General features: G+C 36.8%; 1 protein-coding gene across 5 annotated transcripts in view; it reads left to right on the top strand.

The window, feature by feature from the left end:
• Positions 1-19,423, top strand: part of TMTC3 (transmembrane O-mannosyltransferase targeting cadherins 3) — a 60,445-nt gene that overhangs the window by 7,747 nt on the left and 33,275 nt on the right. For all 5 annotated transcript variants that reach the window (XR_003424320.2, XR_003424321.2, XR_003424319.2 and 2 more), the window contains exons 2-5: positions 1,660-1,876; positions 13,153-13,371; positions 15,282-15,381; positions 19,087-19,202. Coding sequence is in view for 1 of the 5 variants with exons in the window: in XM_015073956.3 (XP_014929442.1) it covers positions 1,688-1,876; positions 13,153-13,371; positions 15,282-15,381; positions 19,087-19,202 (624 nt within the window). In the remaining 4 variants the exon portion in view is untranslated. The remainder of the gene's footprint in view (positions 1-1,659; positions 1,877-13,152; positions 13,372-15,281; positions 15,382-19,086; positions 19,203-19,423) is intronic.

The raw sequence follows: 19,423 nt of genomic DNA on the forward strand, positions 1-19,423 counted from the left end.
TCATAAACCGGGAGATTATGACCTAAACCGAAGTCAGACGCATAATGGACTGAGCCACACAGGCGCCCCAACAAATTTATTTTATAACTATGGACATGCAAAATGGGTTTCACTAGACTAAAATTGAAATGTCAATAGGGCTGTGGTCCCTTTAGAATCTAATGAAGAAAGTGTTTTTTTTGCCTTTCCACCTTCTAGAGGCTGCCATCATTCCTTGCCTTACGGCCCTAGCCTGCTGTCACATCACTCTCATCTCTGCTTTTCTGACTCTTCTGCCTGCCTTTTGTAAGGTTCCGTGTCATTGAATTGGCCCACCAGATAATTAAGGATATAATCTCTTCATCTCAAAACCCTCCATGTAATCACAACTTGCAAAGTCTCTTTTGCCATGTAAGGTAACATATTCACAGGATCAGGGGATTTGGATGTGGACAGTTTGGGAGAGGGGCATAGTTCTATCTTCCACAAGTGATGAGCCTAAAATGATACTAATGATACTACTCAAGCTAAAAAAGTATATCATCAGCTTGTTTTTCAAGAGTACCCTTATTTTAATTATAGGGCTGATTCTTCAGTATCATCCAGTAATTATAGTGCCTTTTACTCTAAACCATTTTCTCACTGAATCCTTTATTTAAAAAAAAAAAAAAAAAATTATTTTGAGAGAGCACCAATGAGAAGGGGCAGAGGGGTGGGAGGGGGTGGGAGAGAATTGCAAGCAAGCTCTGTGCTGTCAGTGCAGAGCCAGACACGGGGCTCCATCCTTTGCATCCCTGAGATACGTGACTTGAGCTGAAATCAAGAGCTGGATGCTTAACCGACTGAGCCACCCAGGTACCCCTCACTGAATCCTCTCTAAAACAATGACTTAATTATGAATTTTCATGTGTGAAGCCCATTCCCTATATTAAAACCATTTGTGGTAAAAAGAAAAAGAAAAAGAAACACTATTTAGAACTGGGTTTTAAGCTTATATGGGCCAGATAACATAAATCAGTCAAACAAGTCAGGGTTAAAGACGAGACGATACTTAAATGGCTAGTATACAGCTAGCTTAGGCTTAGAATTCCTATAGAGACATTTAAGGCAGATATGTTTAAAAGGTTTTAACCAAACCAAGGCTGTGGGCTACAAGTTTGGACACCTGATTTAGGTAATAGTTGATCTTCTAGTATATTAAGTACTAAAATAGAAGTTTCAAGATACATTTCAGAAAATCCATGTTCAATGTTTTTTCAAATATTTGTTTTCCCACAAAAATTTACTGTCCTTCCCACTAAGATTTATTTACTACTCCTTGAGTACACCATACTAGTTTTTTTTTAAAGTTTTTTGTATGTATATCTGTTTCCCTGAGTAATCTGACCTGTGACGACTTATAAGGAATTCACTATCTAGTTAGCTAGAGATATAAATCCAGAGATTAAGTGGTGTGATTGTAGTAGAGGTATGAAATTCATGAAGCAGCAATTCATTTTAAGTTAGAAATTTGAAGAGAGTGGGCAGCTAATGCTTTTTAGAGGTGGATGATATTTGAGCTGAGCTTTGAAATACTCTCAAGGAGAATTAGCATTCGCTATTTTACTTATCCTTCTACTAAAATTTTACTTACTTGAAAAAAATGATGCTTATTTTATTTTCATGATTTTTCCCTCCTAGATTTTATCCACAAGTGCTTGTGGAAAAGATGGCTGATATTAACCTCAAAGAAGTAACCTTAATAGTAGGTGTGGTTACTGCCTGCTATTGGAACAGCCTCTTTTGTGGTTTTGTTTTTGATGATGTTTCAGCAATACTGGATAATAAAGACCTGCATCCATCTACACCTTTAAAAACTTTATTTCAGAATGACTTCTGGGGAACCCCTATGTCTGAGGTAAGTAGTTATTTATTGCTTATATGTATCTCAGATTTTAAATAATTCTAGTAGTTTATTACTCATAATTCTTTATCAACATTGGCATCATAGCATTTATGAATTTGTTTCCCAAAAATTTGTATGTTAGATAGGAAGTTGAAGATGTGGTTATCATCTTTAAAGCAGTACATGGTTCTTTCCTTAGATGTATACCTTGGTTTAATCTTTTTAAAAATAATATATGTGTCTGAAAACCAAACATTAGTATATGAGTAAGTGTAAACAAATCTATTTCTTGCTAATTTTCTCTTTTTCCATGATTCAGGCCAAAGAGATGACCACTTTGGATATATTTAACCATCTGAAAATATGTGACTTCAGTATAAATAGATTAGACTTTTTTTTTGAGAGTGATAGTGCATGTGAGCACTCACGTGATCATGAGTTTAGGAAGGGCAGAGAGAGAGAATCCCAAGCAGGCTTTAAATATGGAAGTTTCTCAAGGGTGGGGGTGAAGTCTGTCATTCCTTTAGTCACAGCACATAAGTATTTTTTCTTGTTAAAAAGCAGACTTTATTTTCTTAAACCTTCCTGTTCTCACCTAATTCTAGCCTTTAAAAAAATACATATTTGATAATGAGGAAAAAATATGGTTCTATAATAAGATACATTATTTTCTAGTCAGTTTATTTCCTTCTACCCCTACCTTTTATCCCCAGAGACCCTTAGAACCCATTCCTACAACTGAAGCTAGTATCTGTTGTGATTTTAATCATGGCATTGAGATTTTAAACTGAAAGATTAGCTGGCTAGATTAAAGGTCTCATGAAAGTTATACCTTCGTGTCAATATGATTTCCTCAGCTTTACAAATACAATATTTGATTTTGTTCAAAGCACCTATAAGTGGGCACACTAAGAAAATACTCATAATAATAGACTCAGACAAAATGAATGAACAAATTAGAATAACAATATATGGTGGAGATTGTTGCTTCCTCCTGTTTTCAGATGGGCATCTTCTTTTCCTGTTGGGAAACATGCCACTAGGGAAAAATTGTTCTGAATAGTATTTAGGTATTATATGTTTTCTTGACAAGCCTGGAATTAGCACAAAGATCTAATGGTTGATGTCCATAAGTACTGATAGGCTAGAAGCCTGTGTGCAGATCACCAAACCTTTATAAGGATTTTTGTGCCAGTATAGAGCTTAAAGACACATTTTGGGCTTAGAACATTCTCCTGAACTGTATGAATACTGGCACATTAGGGGTCTTTAGACTCCTTTTGGCTTCTCAGTGTTTAGATCATCTCTTTTATAAACCCATTCTTTAGATAGTAATACTCTGTTTTTGAATGATTCGGTGTATTATAAATCTGGCTGCATATTACAGTTGCCTGGGGCACTTAAAATGTTACCAAGGCTCTACTCAAACTTTTTAGTTACAGTTAGCTCAGAATGGGATGTTACCATCAATATTTTTGTCTTGTTCTTTTTTGTGTGTGTTCGCTTTTTTTATTGTAGGATTTTGGGGGGGTAGAGGATTGGGTGTTTCTTAAGTTATCCAAGTGATTCTCTGGTGCAGCCATGGTTGAGAACCACTGAGCTGTAATGAGCCACTCTCTTCTGGCATTTGGCCTACAATATATCTATCTTAAGGTAACGTTTGCAAATAATCCCATTGCACTAGATATTGCCTCCGCTATATGGAGATTCACATTAGCAGGGAACTGTCAGCTAATTCACTCATTATATTCATGCCTATGTTTCTATTGCCACCTAATAATATGAGTAATTAAATTTTCTTTTAATACACCTGAATTTAATAATGATCTATATTATTTTGTTTGTAATATAACTGTTTTACTGTACTTTCACAGAGTAAACCTGTTATCTGCTATGCTAATGATTATTTGTCATAGCAGAGTCTCAGATTACTAATGAATTGTGTAAATACAGTAAAATACTGGTTTGTGAGCATAATTTGTTCTGGAAACATGCTTGTAATCCAAAGCACTTATATGTCAAAGCAAATTTCCCCATAAGAAATAATGGAAACTCAGATGATTTGTTCCAGAACCCAAAAATATTCATATAAAAATGATCACAATACTGTAATGTCATAGACTCTGGGCCTAGAGTTCTTTCTTGTCTAGCAAGAAAGCGGGATGCAGGATTAAAATGGGAAAGATGGCTAATGTCCAGGAGAAGACAAGAGCCCCTGATTAAGGGTCCTTGCTCCTTTCTTATTAGGATCAGAAGGCTTACAAATATGGTGATGAACGTGCAGAAAGAGACAATGAAACTGTAAACATTAACTCATGGACTCATGGGAAAGGGGATCTTGAAGATATGCGGGGTTAGGGGTTTGGGTTAATACAAAACAAAAAATCCTGGTGCCCAGAGGAAGGTTGTTTACAGCAGACCGCAGGCACCACCTGTTTACCTAAACTTGTCTGGGGACAAGAAAGGTGGAACATGTAACCTCAGAGTCAACTAGGAACCTTTCTTTTGTTAACTAGCTCTGCTCTGGGCAGCTTTGCCCTGTAGTGGTCTATAGCCCTATTTACCTGTTTACCTAATTTGGTCCTTCTGCAAAAGCAGCTTTCTGCTATAATACTAAGTTGGGGAGTTGGGGGGGTGGGGGGGGGCGGGTGGTATCTTCCCTGAATACCTAATCTTATTTACCTCATATACTTTTGTATTGGGGCATTGGCCCACCCTCTCTATACTTATTTACCTAATCTTGTTTACCCAAATTTGGGTGTGAGTATCCTATGGCTTTTTAATTCTTTATGCCTTGTTAACCCATCAGTGCAGGCTCAGGGAATTCCTAAGCTTATTCCATTACCACACTGCAATATAACATAAAATTAAGAAAATACAAAATATAAAGAAAAATTAATCTGCACTTACCTTTGAAAACTTTAGTGGCTGGTGTGAGGGAGACAAGAGAGAAGAGGGTTATTGTGTAGGACAACTTTCACCATCGCTAACGGAATCACTGCTATCTATAGACTCCATGGAATCTTTCTCTTTTTATGCAACTTAAACAAAGAACCTATCCACTGGCACTTGCTTTTGCCTCCTTTTGAGGATTTCTGGAAATGTGACATTGCATTGCCATTAAATAGATTCATCACTCACACTGCCAGAGCCTTATTTGGGTGGTGCATTTCTATAAAATTTTGCACCGTTTCCACATTTTACACATCTCCCTAATCTCATTTCAAGTGAGGGATTCCTCTACCTTTTTCTCCTCCTCTCCAGATGAGATGTAGATGTAGACTTCCCATTAAATCTTGCAGTTTCGGCCACTTGCATGCCTTGTTTGTACTGCTCAATGATTTCCTTCTTAACATCCACCATGATCATCTCCTTCTCACTGCCTTTCTTTTCAACCTTTTTCTGCATGGGGGCCGTCATATACGCTTTCAGAGATACTACAATACAATATTAATAAATTCTTGTCATATTTAATGAAACTGACAGTAAGACAGCAGAGGAAAGAGTCTATATCTGAAGGCAGTCTGACCTAAAATGAAACAAAACATTCCTTAGCTTACTCTTGTGTGGAAAAGTGAAGTACGTACATAGGTGGTTTGAAGTGACAAACAAGACACTAGTGCCAGTTGTGGGCACCCTCCACAGTTCTGAAACCACCGATTTCTGCCACAGCCTGAGATCAAGCATGTGACCATGGGAGATAGTCACCCACAATTCCACAGCCAGAGAGACAGAGCGAGAGAGAGAGGGAGAGAGTGAGCCATTGGCTCAGTTGTGATCATGTGACTTTGTTTCACATACTACTATTGTATGTAAGACGTTACTCATTTATCAAGTTAAAATTTATTAGAAATATTTCCTTGTTTTGTGGAACACTTACAGAACGAGTTACTTTTACAATCCAAGATTTACTATAATTAGTTATGTTAATAATTAATTTTTTAATTGGCCGTTACCTATGGCTCTCTAATACACCTAACAAAAAAAAGTCATGTATATTGCAATTAAAAATAACCTATTCCCCCTGCATTTTCAGACTTCATCCATTCAGCTGGCAAATATGTCCCATTGGAACTATGGTAACATTTTAGGCTCTCAAAAGGTTTCTAGAACCTTTTTTTTGCTTTTGGATACAAATCATGTCAGTTCAGTATAGTGCCTTAAAAATAATTTTGTCTGCCTGAGCTAAAGCCAATGATGTACAGAAATTAAGCAGCAAAGAACATTCTAAGTAGACAACACTCATGGTGTGTGTAGTCAGTATAGAGATACTAAAATGTTCCTATTTTCAAAGGAGAAATATTTGTTCCTTGTGGTTCCTAACATTCCCTGGTAGGAATGAAAAGCTTACAAGTATAATACCAGGGTCCCAGCAAGATATGGTAAGAGGTAAGAGAGCAAAGAAGCTGAATTTGAATACCCTTACATAAAATGTTTATTTATTTTTTTTCAATATATGAAATTTATTGTCAAATTGGTTTGCGTACAACACCCAGTGCTCATCCCAAAAGGTGCCCTCCTCAACACCCATTACCCACCCTCCCCTCCCTCCCACCCCCCATTAACCCTCAGTTTGTTCTCAGATTTTAGGAGTCTCTTATGCTTTGGCTCTCTCCCACTCTAACCACTTTTTTTTTTTTTCCCTTCCCCTCCCCCATGGGTTTCTGTTAAGTTTCTCAGGATCCACATAAGAGTGAAAACATACGGTATATGTCTTTCTCTGTATGGCTTATTTCACTTAGCATCACACTCTCCAGTTCCATCCACGTTGCTACAAAGGGCCATATTTCATTCTTTCTCATTGCCACGTAGTACTCCATTGTGTATATAAACCACAATTTCTTTATCCATTCATCAGTTGATGGACATTGAGGCTCTTTCCATAATTTGGCTATTGTTGAGAGTGCTGCTGTAAACATTGGAGTACAAGTGCCCCTATGCATCAGTACTCCTGTATCCCTTGGGTAAATTTCTAGCAGTGCTACTGCTGGGCCATAGGGTAGGTCTATTTTTAATTTTTTGAGGGACCTCCACACTGTTTTCCAGAGTGGCTGCACCAATTTGCATTCCCACCAACAGTGCAAGAGGGTTCCCGTTTCTCCACATCCTCTCCAGCATCTATAGTCTCCTGATTTGTTCGTTTTGGCCACTCTGACTGGCGTGAGGTGATATCTGAGTGTGGTTTTGATTTGTATTTCCCTGATGAAGAGCGATGTTGAGCATCTTTTCATGTGCCTGTTGGCCATCTGGATGTCTTCTTTACAGAAGTGTCTATTCATGTCTTCTGCCCATTTCTTCACTGGATTATTTGTTTTTCGGGTGTGGAGTTTGGTGAGCTCTTTACAGATTTTGGATACTAGCCCTTTGTCCGATATGTCATTTGCAAATATCTTTTCCTATCCCGTTGGTTGCCTTTTAGTTTTGTTGGTTGTTTCCTTTGCTGTGCAGAAGCTTTTTATCTTCATGAGGTCCCAGTAGTTCATTTTTGCTTTTAATTCCCTTTCCTTTGGGGACCTGTTAAGTAAGAAATTGCTACGACTGAGGTCGGAGAGGTCTTTTCCTGCTTTCTCCTCTAGGGTTTTGATGGTTTCCTGTCTCACATTCAGGTCCTTTGTCCATTTTGAGTTTATTTTTGTGAATGGTGTGAGAAAGTGGTCTAGTTTCATCCTTCTGCATGTTGCTGTCCAGTTCTCCCAGCACCATTTGTTAAAGAGACTGTCTTTTTTCCATTGGATGTTCTTTCCTGCTTTGTCAAAGATTAGTTGGCCATACGTTTGTGGGTCTAGTTCTGGGGTTTCTATTCTATTCCATTGGTCTTTGTGTCTGTTTTTGTGCCAATACCATGCTGTCTTGATGATGACAGCTTTGCAGTAGAGGCTAAAGTCTGGGATTGTGATGCCTCCTGCTTTGGTCTTCTTCTTCAAAATTACTGTGGCTATTCGGGGCCTTTTGTGGTTCCATATATTGAATTTTAGGATTGCTTGTTCTAGCTTTGAGAAGAATGCTGGTGCAATTTTGATTGGGATTGCATTGAATGTGTAGATAGCTTTGGGTAGTATTGACATTTTGACAATATTTATTCTTCCAATCCATGAGCAGGGAATGTCTTTCCATTTCTTTATATCTTCTTCAATTACCTTCATAAGCTTTCTATAGTTTTAAGCATACAGATTATGTACATCTTTGGTTAGATTAATTCCTAGGTATTTTATGCTTCTTGGTGCAATTGTGAATGGGATCAGTTTCTTTATTTGTCTTTCTGTTGCTTCATTGTTAGTGTATGAGAATGCAACTGATTTCTGTACATTGATTTTGTATCCTGCAACTTTGCTAAATTCATGTATCAGTTCTAGCAGACTTTTGGTGGAGTCTATCGGATTTTCCATGTATAATACCCTGTCATCTGCAAAAAGTGAAAGCTTGACTTCATCTTTGCCAATTTTGATGTCTTTGATTTCCTTTTGTTGTCTGATTGTTGACGCTAGAACTTCCTGCACTATGTTAAACAACAGCGGTGAGAGTGGACATCCCTGTCGTGTTCCTGATCTCAGGGAAAAAGCTCTCAAGTTTTTCCCCATTGAGGATGATGTTAGCTGTGGGCTTTTCATAAATAGCTTTTATGATCTTTAAGTATGTTCCTTCTATCCCGACTTTCTCGAGGGTTTTTATTAAGAAAGTTTGCTGAATTTTGCCAAATGCCTTTTCTGCATCGATTGACAGGATCATATGGTTCTTATCTTTTCTTTTATTAATGTGATGTATCACATTGGTTTGTGAATGTTGAACCAGCCCTGCATCCCAGGAATGAATCCCACTTGATCATGGTGAATAATTCTTTTTATATGTTGTTGAATTCGATTTGCTAGTATCTTATAGAGAATTTTTGCATCCATATTCATCAGGGATATTGGCCTATAGTCTCTTTTTTTACTGTGTCTCTGTCTGGTTTAGGAATCAAAGTAATACTAGCTTCATAGAATGAGTCTGGAAGTTTTCCTTCCCTTTCTATTTCTTGAAACAGCTTGAGGATAGGTATTATCTCTGCTTTAAATGTCTGGTAGAACTCCCCTGGGAAGCCGTCTGGTCCTGGACTCTTATTTGTTGGGAGATTTTTGATAACGGATTCAATTTCTTCATTGCTTTCTATTTCCTCCTGATTGATTTTTGGAAGAGTGTGGGTGTTTAGGAATTTGTCCATTTCTTCCAGGTTGTCCAGGTTGTTGGCATATAATTTTTCATAGTATTCCCTGATAATTGCTTGTGTCTCTGAGGGATTGGTCTTAATAATTCCATTTTCATTCATGATTTTATCTATTTGGGCCATCTCCCTTTTCTTTTTGAGAAGCCTGGCTAGAGGTTTATCAATTTTGTTTATTTTTTCAAAAAACCAACTCTTGGTTTCATTGATCTGCTCTACAGCTTTTTTAGATTCTATATTGTGTATTTCTGCTCTGATATTTATTATTTCTCTTCTTCTGCTGGGTTTGGGGTGTCTTTGCTGTTCTGCTTCTATTTCCTTTAAGTGTGCTGTTAGATTTTGTATCTGGGATTTTTCTTGTTTCTTGAGATAGGCCTGGATTGCAATGTATTTTCCTCTCAGGACTGCCTTCGCTGCATCCCAAAGCGTTTGGATTGTTGTATTTTCATTTTCGTTTCCATATATTTTTTAATTTCTTCTCTAATTGCCTGGTTGACCCATTCATTCTTTAGTAGGGTGTTCTTTAACCTCCATGCGTGGAGGTTTTCCAGACTCTTTCCTGTGGTTGATTTCAAGCTTCATAGCATTGTGGTCTGAAAGTATGAATGGTATGATCTCAATTCTTGTATACTTATGAAGGGCTGTTTTGTGAGCCAGTATATGATCTATCTTGGAGAATGTTCCATGTGCACTCGAGAAGAAAGTATATTCTGTTGCTTTGGGATGCAGAGTTCTGAATATATCTGTCAAGTCTATCTGATCCAATGTATCATTCAGGGCCCTTGTTTCTTTATTGATTGTGTGTCTAGATGATCTATTCATTTCTGTAAGTGGAGTGTTAAAGTCCCCTGCAATTACCCCATTCTATCAGTAAGGTTGTTTATGTTTGTGAGTAATTGTTTTATATATTTGGGGGCTCCTGTATTTGGTGCATAGACATTTATAATTGTTAGCTCTCCCTGAGGGATAGATCCTGTAATTATTATATAATGCCCTCCTTCATCTCTTGTTACAGCCTTTAATTTAAACTCTAGTTTGTCTGATATAAGTATGGCTACTCCAGCTTTCTTTTGACTTCCAGTAGCATGATTAATAGTTCTCCATCCCCTCACTTTCAATCTGAAGGTGTCCTCAGGTCTAAAATGAGTCTCTTTTAGACAGCAAATAGATGCATCTTGTTTTTTTGTCCATTCTGATACCCTATGTCTTTTGGTTGGCACATTTAGTCCGTTCACGTTCAGTGTTATTATAGAAAGATATGGGTTTAGAGTCATTGTGATGTCTGTAGGTTTCATGCTTGTAGCGATGTCTCTGGTACTTTGTCTCACAGGATCCCCCTTAGGATCTCTTGTAAGGCTGGTTTAGTGGTGACGAATTCCTTCGGTTTTTGTTTCTGTGGGAAGACCTTTATCTCTCCTTCTATTCTAAATGACAGACTTGCTGGATAAAGGATTCTCGGTTGCATATTTTTTCTGTTCATCACATTGAAGATTTCCTGCCATTCGTTTCTGGTCTGCCAAGTTTCAGTAGAGAGATCTGTCAGGAGACTTATTGGTCTCCCTTTATATGTTAGAGCACGTTTATCCCTAGCTGTTTTCAGAATTTTCTCTTTATCCTTGTATTTTGCCAGTTTCACTATGATGTGTCGTGCAGAAGATCGATTCAAGTTACGTCTAAAGGGAGTTCTTGTGCCTCTTGGATTTCAGTGCCTTTTTCCTTCCCCAGATCAGGGAAGTTCTCAGCTATGATTTCTTCAAGTACACCTTCAGCACCTTTCCCTCTCTCTTCCTCCTCTGGAATACCAATTATGCGTAGATTATTTCTCTTTAGTGCATCACTTAGTTCTCTAATTTCCCCCTCATACTCCTGGATTTTTTTATCTCTCTTTTTCTCAGGTTCCTCTTTTTCCATAATTTTATCTTCTAGTTCATCTATTCTCTCCTCTGCCTCTTCAATCCGAGCCGTGGTCATCTCCATTTTATTTTGCAGTTCATTAATAGCATTTTTTAGCTCCTCCTAACTGTTCCTTAGTCCCTTGATCTCTGTAGCAATAGATTCTCTGCTGTCCTGTATACTGTTTTCAAGCCCAGGGATTAATTTTATGACTATTATCCTAAATTCACTTTCTGTTATATTATTTAAATCCTTTTTGATCAGTTCATTGGCTGTTGTTATTTCCCGGAGATTCTTTTGAGCGCAATTCTTCCGTTTGGTCATTTTGGATAGTCCCTGGAGTGGTGCGGGACTGCGGGGCGCTTCCCCTGTGCTGTGGTGTATAACTGGAGTTGGTGGGCGGGGCCGCAGTCAGACCTGATGTCTGCCCCCAGCCCACTGCTGGGGCCACAGTCAGACTGGTGTGTACCTTCTCTTCCCCTTTCCTACGGGTGGGATTCACTGTGGGGTGGCGTGGCCCGTCTGGGCTACTTGCATACTGCCAGGCTTGTGGTGCTGAGGATCTGGCATATTAGCTGGGGTGGGTAGGCAAGGTGCACAGGGGCAGGAGGGGCAGTCTCAGCTCGCTTATCCTTTGATGATCTGCTATGGGAGGGACCCTGCGGCACTGGGAGGGAGTCAGACCCGCTGCCGCTGCTGCTGCCGGAGGGATGGATCCGCAGAAGGACAGCATTGGGTGTTTCACAGTGCAAGCAAGTTACCTGGCGGGAACTGGTTCCCTTTGGGATTTCGGCTGGGGGGTGGGTGAGGGAGATGGCCCTGGTGAGCATCTCAGGGGCTCAACAACTCTCCTTCCTGTTTTCCTCCAGCCTTCCAGCTTTCCAAGCAGAGCTGTTAACTTATAACCTTCCAGATGTCAAGTCCCTCTTGCTGTCAGAACACACTCCGACTGGCTCCTCCGCTTTTGCCAGCCATACTTGGGGCCTCTGTTTGGCCGGCGGGCTGCCCCCCGCCCCAGCTGCCTCCCGCCAGTCCATGTAGCACGCACCACCTCGCCGCCCTTCCTACCCTCTTCCGTGGGCCTCTTGTCTGCCCTTGGCTCCAGAGAATCCGTTCTACTAGTCTTCTGGCGGTTTTCTGGGTTATTTAGGCAGGTGTAGGTGGAATCTATCTAAGTGATCAGCAGGACACGATGAGCCCAGTGTCCTCCTACACCGCCATCTTCCTGAGCTAAAATTTTTAAAAATAGCTAGGATAATATTTTATGTGGTTTTGACCTATGTTTTATTCTTAAATCGGCTTTAATTTTGTCTTACAGTAAAACTTTTCTGGTTAAGTCAACCTTACAGTTTGTAAAGAAATTCAGCAACTTCACATAAAATTTGATTTCTTGCCAGTAGACTATCATAACAAAGTTTTCTGTTCTCTAAGAAAGTTTTTGCTTTTGTATTATCCTCTGTGTAGTATTTAGTGAGTTTTTGGCTTAATATATTCAGGTGTATACATTACAAAGGCATTTTTCATAAAACAACTAGACAGTATCATTTTGAGAGTTCACCGTTTAAACTGTGCTGGTAAACATTTAATTCTTATATTTCCTTTTGAAGAGCTAGCCAGCAGTTATATAAATGCTGGTATTGGTATAGATGGGGATATAGGCTTTGGAAGGAATCTTTTGGTCTAATTTGATCAGTGCTATTATATTTTTATTTTATATTTTATTTTATATTTTTATTTTTAGAGAGCACACAAGAGTGGGGGGAGGGACAGAGTGGGGCAGAGAAAGAGAACCTTAGGTAGGCTCCACCCCTCAGTGCAGAGCCTGATGCAGGACTTGATCCCACAACTCTGGTATCATGACCTGAGCTGAAATCAGGAATCGGACACTCAACCAACTGAGCCACCCAGGTGCCCCTATTTTTTTCTTTTTTTAATTTGTGTGTTAAAGAGGGTTAAAAGTCAAACGTTCTTCCTCTGCTGTTGATTCTTCATTATATTTAGGAGAGGAAATTGCCTTGTTGTGGGACTAAGGAAATAGGAAAACACAGCTTATAAAGCTATATTTTATGTTTGTGTTATCCTTGGAGCATTCATTTCATTATTTTATTGCTAGTTTCAACAGTAAATACAGCAATTAGTTTGTGTGCCCTGAAGGACCATGGTACTTTAATGATGATGATTGTTTTTTTCCTTTCAGGAGAGAAGCCACAAGTCTTACCGTCCCTTAACAGTATTGACATTTCGCTTAAATTATCTGTTTAGTGAGCTGAAACCAATGTCATATCATCTCCTAAATATGATTTTTCATGCTGTGGTTAGTGTGATATTTCTTAAAGTCTGCAAACTTTTTCTGGACAACAGGAGTAGTGTCATTGCTTCTTTACTTTTTGCAGTGCATCCAATACACACAGAAGCAGTAAGTAAAACTGTGAATCAATTTTTTTTCTTTTTTTTTTTTTTTTTTAGCAGAGCCTACATAATGATTATAATGGTATATGTTTTTAAGAAAAAATTTAACTGTGGCTTTAAATCAAATATTTGAAGATTTTTTAATTAGTGTAAGTCTTAACTTTCTAGGCTACATAAAATTTTTAAATTTAAAAGAAGTTTTGAAACAAGCATTTATTATTTAAGGGTATAAGATATAATTGCTCAAGATTAGTAATGTAAAATATAAATGAATATAGGTCTTTTTTGCTAATTTTTTTATGAATATAGATTTAAAATATTTGTCAACTTGGCATTGCGTTTCAAAGGATAGGAAATATTTAGTAAGGCAAATTTAAGTAAAGGATGGAAATATATCAAAATATATGTAAACATAAACACATCCTAACAAATGATGATACCCAGTACTTTCATGTTGTCTCTTGCCATGTGTTTCAAAATTGTTAGCTGTCTCTGCTGTTGCCAATATGTCTGTCAGCCAGTACCTCCTAAGACATACTTAAACTATACTTTATTTTTCTTGAAAACCGTGAAACCCCAAAACTGCGCACAACAGAGCAAAGAGGACTCTGTTCGATTGCTTTGTTATGAGCTTTTGGTTGTAAGCAAAAATGTGTATGTTTAAACTCCAAGTGTTTGAATGTCTGTGTGTATTAGAAGGGGTGTGTGTGTCTCTCACTGTCTTGAACCTTTTTATGTCTAATTGAACAGATATTTTTCCATATGTTTATAAAAATGATAGGTTGTTTTAAATTCTACAGTGAATTCAAAGTACTTTTTTTCTTTTTTTTAATTTTTTAGTTATTTAAAAAAAATTTTTTAAGTGTTTGTTTATTTTTGAGACAGACAGAGCATGAGCCAGGGAGGGGCAGAGAGAGAGGGAGACACAGCATCCAAAGCAGGCTCCAGGCTTGGAGCTGTCAGCACAGAGCTCGATGCGGGGCTTGAACTCATAGACCATGAGATCATGACCTGAGCCAAAGTCGACGCTTAACCAACTGAACCACCCAGGTGTCACAAGAGTACTTTGTTTTTAAGTTTATTTATTTTGAGAGAGAGTATGAGTAGGACAAAGGCAGAGAGAGAATCCTAAGCAGGCTGCACACTGTCAGCAGAGATCATGACCTGAGCCGAAATCAGGGGTCAGTGCTTAACTGACTGAGCCCCCCTAGGCGCCCCCAAACTTTTTATATACTGGCCTCTTTTTTTTCTTTTTTTTCAGTTTATTTGTTTTGAGAGGGAGAGAGAGAATCCCACGCACGCTCTATGCTGACAGCAGAGATCATGACCTGAGCTGAAATCAGGAGTTAACGCTTAACTGATTCAGTCACTCAGGCATACTTTAAAGGAAGAGGTTTGAGGGTTTTATATTTAATTTTTTAGAATTTAAAAGGGCTTTTTAAAGTTCATTGTCTTTAGTTTATAAGTTTATTTTGAGATAAACCTTACTGAATTTATGATGTTTTTATATTTTAAGAACACTTGTATTTTAAGAAAATATGTAAGGTCTTAGCTTTTTGTTTTTTAAGACCTACTCTAGATATTGTACTAATATTATATAAGATGTTACTGTTGATGGAAGCTGGGTAAACCGTACACAGGACTTCTCTGTATCTATTTTTGCAACTCCCTGTGGGTCTGTAATTATTTCAAAATAGTGATGATAATAGAACTATTGTAGAGTCACTGGAAAATATATTTTTATGGAAGATACACAGATTCACCACACGAGGGCACTCAAAGAATGTCTAAGAAACTGAAATATGCTTGAAAAATTATGGCAGTTTAATTTCTAAAGTGCTGTTCCTATTATATATGGTAGTTAAATTTTCAAGAGGCTCTTCATTAATACGAACTCCTCTCCCTTTCCCTTTTTAGGTAACCGGTGTTGTAGGAAGAGCAGAACTTTTGTCATCTATCTTTTTTCTAGCTGCATTTTTGTCATATACCAAATCAAAAGGACCAGATAATTCCATAGGTAAGTGTCTAACATTTAATTTTTTTTTCTATAGATATAAAACTTGCTAAGTAATTTTTACTTACTCTATTTGTTATAAAATATATGCCACACTTGGGTTTATCTTTATATATTATTACTATTTCAGCACGTATGGACATACGAACATGATATGCAACATTGTCAATAGTAAAAATTATTTTTGTATGCAGTTTATATTTTATCATAACTAACAGATTCTGTATTTAATTTAACTTAAAAAATTTACCCTAGAGTATAGGAGTTTTAGAGTCATTCCTAGTTCCATCTGTTGTTACCTATCAAAGATACAAGTACTAATACTTCAGTTGTCTTTCTGTAATAACACCTATGAAGGCCATGAATTGTATTGTTTAGATAAAGTTGAAAGCCTATTAGAATATAACTTTTATTAGGTGTTGATCATAGTTCAGCTATTTATGGAGTCCCTACCATGTGGCCCACCCTGGAAAATGCTTTGTACACATTAGCTCATTAATCCTAGTTATGCCAGGTATTATCAGAAAACAAGTTCCAGGCAATAAAAATGATTTGTGTGAACAGTAGACCTGAAAGAGGTTTTACATAATAGTAACCTGTATTTGGTTGATCTAAACTTTAACTCTATTTTTTTTTTCCCTACATCATTGGAGAATTTTCTCACTATAAACCCAAAGTACTGATGATAAGGGGCCTAATTTTATATTAACGGAAACTAAGTTTCAACAAATAAGTGATTTAGCCAAACACCTTTAGTGTTGTCTTAGATTTGTAATATAGGTAGGTTTCTATCTCCATTTCCTGGAATGGAGTTCCTGGTATACAGTAGGTGTTCAGTATATACTTGTTGAGCAAATGACCAAGTCAGCGATTAAATTATAATTAAAAAAAGTGCTGAACCTGCTTTGGACCTCTCTCTGTCCAAATAACTCCCATAGTCCTATTTCACATTACATAATTTTATACTTGAGACCATAAACAGATTTGTCATCATCTTTTGTATTCACTATTTAACGTATGTGTCCTTGCAAAGGTTTCCAATTTGTAATTATTTGATCACTTTAAATTCTAGGTTATTCATGACCCACACCCATTTTGAAAGCATGATCCACCTCAGGGCCTTTGCTTCTTTCTGTTACTTTGGGTTTCTGCTCAGATGCCATTAGCAGCACCACTCATCTTCCCATTCCTTTCTATTTCCCTTCACCTTCTGTTTTTCTTTATTAACACTTAGATCATCAGTTAACAGATAAATCTTGTTTATATGACTATTATCTTTCTCCTCCACAAAATGTAGTAGATACTTAAAATAACTATTTGAATATATGTGATTGCTAAAGGTTTGTATCTTTATACATGTAAAATTCAGTTTAGAAACCTATATTTTGAAATTGGAATGAATTTTAATGATTGAAATGGATTCTGTATTTATACGTGTATATTTTTAAGTGTTGTTAGTGTATCTAGCAGGGGGACTTGTTTTGGACAAAATTACACATGGTTAACTTTAACCCCAGAGATCTATTTATAAAATCAAAGTATGTGTTCATACAGTAATGTAATCACCAAAAATTGAAGAACTGAAGTGACTGGTTTCAATAAAGCTTTTGCCTTTATTAGAGCTGTTAGTTGCTGAGATTGAATCCAGCATTACAGAATGCAGCTGTTTGCTTTCTGTCTTGGAGTGGAATTACAAACTAGGAGAAGCTCTGAATTTAATGTCAGAAGAACCAAGTTAAAGTCCTGATTTCTTTATTGTGCATGACTGTTTTTTGGACCTCTAAAATTCTTTCTTCATCTTAAAAATGCACATGATTACATCTTCCCTTATATCACAGTAGAGTGATTTTGAGACTCAAATAATATATGCTAAACTGGCTATACAAGCCATTTGATATATTGTTTTAAATATCTTTTCAAGGCCGTTATTTCCCACTAATTTTTATTATATTCATACCCTTCCATTCATACTATTCTCTGTATCATTCATTTGCTAAGCTTATTCCCTCCTCCTCTCTATGCATGCATACCTCTTCCCCAGTTTTTGTATGTATATATCTTCAAGGTTCAACTTTAGGTTCAGCTTGTTTTGTAAATAATCATCTACTGATTTCTTTCCTGTATGAATTTCTTACGGAATTTAGCATTATGTTTCATTCCTTGGTATAATGTACTTTTGTATTGATGGTTTTGATCTGACTAGAATATGAGATTTTTTTTTTTTTTTTTGAGGAAAGGAATACTGTTTTACTGGGTATCTCCAATAGTGTTTGAAGGTTTTTTGAGTTGTTTTTCTTTCAGTAATTTTAATCAGTAGAGTATTTTAAAGTTGAAAACAATTTCAAAAATAAATGAATTTCTGTAGTAAGCCCAACAACAAAAGAAGATATATCAAACTCATGAATTATTTTTCTATTTATACTTGGATTTAAGTCAATTATTTGAGATTTTCCTCTGATTAATGTTCTTAATAAATAAACCTGAGGTCACACAATTATACTGCAATATGCTTTTTTAACTTGAAAAGAATTGGAGGTCATATTTTACAGTAGGAAAACTTAAGCTCAGAAAACTTGTTCAAAGTCATAAAGCAAGTTAGTAGATATGGAATTATTCTCAAAATTCATTCTTCTTGAATCAAATTATTACTACTAACTAGTTGATATTGCTTAAAGTTGATGAAGTAGGTTTTCTATTTAAGTAGGACTTATGAATATTCTATTAATAGTATTTTTAAGTATATATATATATATATATATATATATGTACATATATATGTGTGTGTATATATATCCTGAGAGAGAGTGCAAGAAGGGGAGGGGCAGAGAGAGAGAGGAACACTACCAGCACAGCCCAATGCAGGGCTCGAACCCACAAAGCCATGAGATCATGACCTGAGCTGAAACCAAGAGTTTGACACTTAACTGACTGAGCCACCCAGGTGCCCTCTAATGCAGATTTTTTAAAAGAATAGTATTAATTTAAATTCTATTTATCTGTTTCAGTTTTTATACTCTTTAAAATAAGAATGTTATTCTACTTTGCTTAGTAGTTTTCAGTTTGAAGTTTTTAATAAATGACAGATATAATAAAACATATAGATGTCTGTGTAATAATTTAAAGAATTTGCCTTCATTTCACATACATGGTTCATTAATCACAACACTCCAGCCTTTAAGCTTCCCTTCTCCAATTTGGCCACCCTACCTTTGTTTTAAAAATTAGTATTTCAGGGCGCCTGGGTGGCTAAGTCGGTTAAGTATTTGACTCTTGATTTCAGCTCAGGTCATGATCTCAGGGTTCCTGAGATTGAGCCCAGCTTTGGGCTCTGTGCTGACAGCAGGGAGCCTGCTTGGGATTCTCCCCCCCCCCCCCCGCCCCTCCCTGTGTGCGTGCATGCATGCGTGCATGCTGTCTCTCTCTCTCAAACTAAATAAACTTTTTAAAAACATTTCATTAGATAATTTTCCTCTCTACAAAATTTTAGTTTAAGTTATACATTTCGATGTTTTGTTTTGGGTATATAAAATCACAACATTTAAATACATTTTGAAATATGAAGTATAGGTTAATGGGAAATAACACAAATGTGAATATAGAATCATGAGTTTTTTAGTAATGTCCAGCAGTTGTATAACTTAAAATATTCATTTATGATACTATAAAATTGTTTTGTGTAGTTTATATTTTTCTGTTCTTAAATTGCAGTATGGACTCCAATTGCTTTGACAGTGGTTTTAGTTGCTGTTGCAACATTGTGTAAAGAACAAGGAATAACAGTTGTGGGAATTTGCTGTGTGTATGAAGTATTTATTGCCCAGGGGGTAAGGAGAAATACAATTTTTATTGTTATCTTTTATCCTATTTGAATTTGATGATAATAAACTTGGTTTCTAAATGTGTCATTATAAATTATTCTCTTTACCAATAATGTTACCAAAAATTTGCAAGAAACTGGCATATTTTGTCCTTGTAGCCACTGAAAATTACTTAACATTTTATAACTCCTTCAGTTTTTTAAGACTGTTGTTTCAGTTTTAATAAT

Source organism: Acinonyx jubatus, chromosome B4 (genome assembly GCF_027475565.1).
Source record: "Acinonyx jubatus isolate Ajub_Pintada_27869175 chromosome B4, VMU_Ajub_asm_v1.0, whole genome shotgun sequence".
Classification (NCBI taxonomy): Eukaryota; Metazoa; Chordata; class Mammalia; order Carnivora; family Felidae; genus Acinonyx; species Acinonyx jubatus.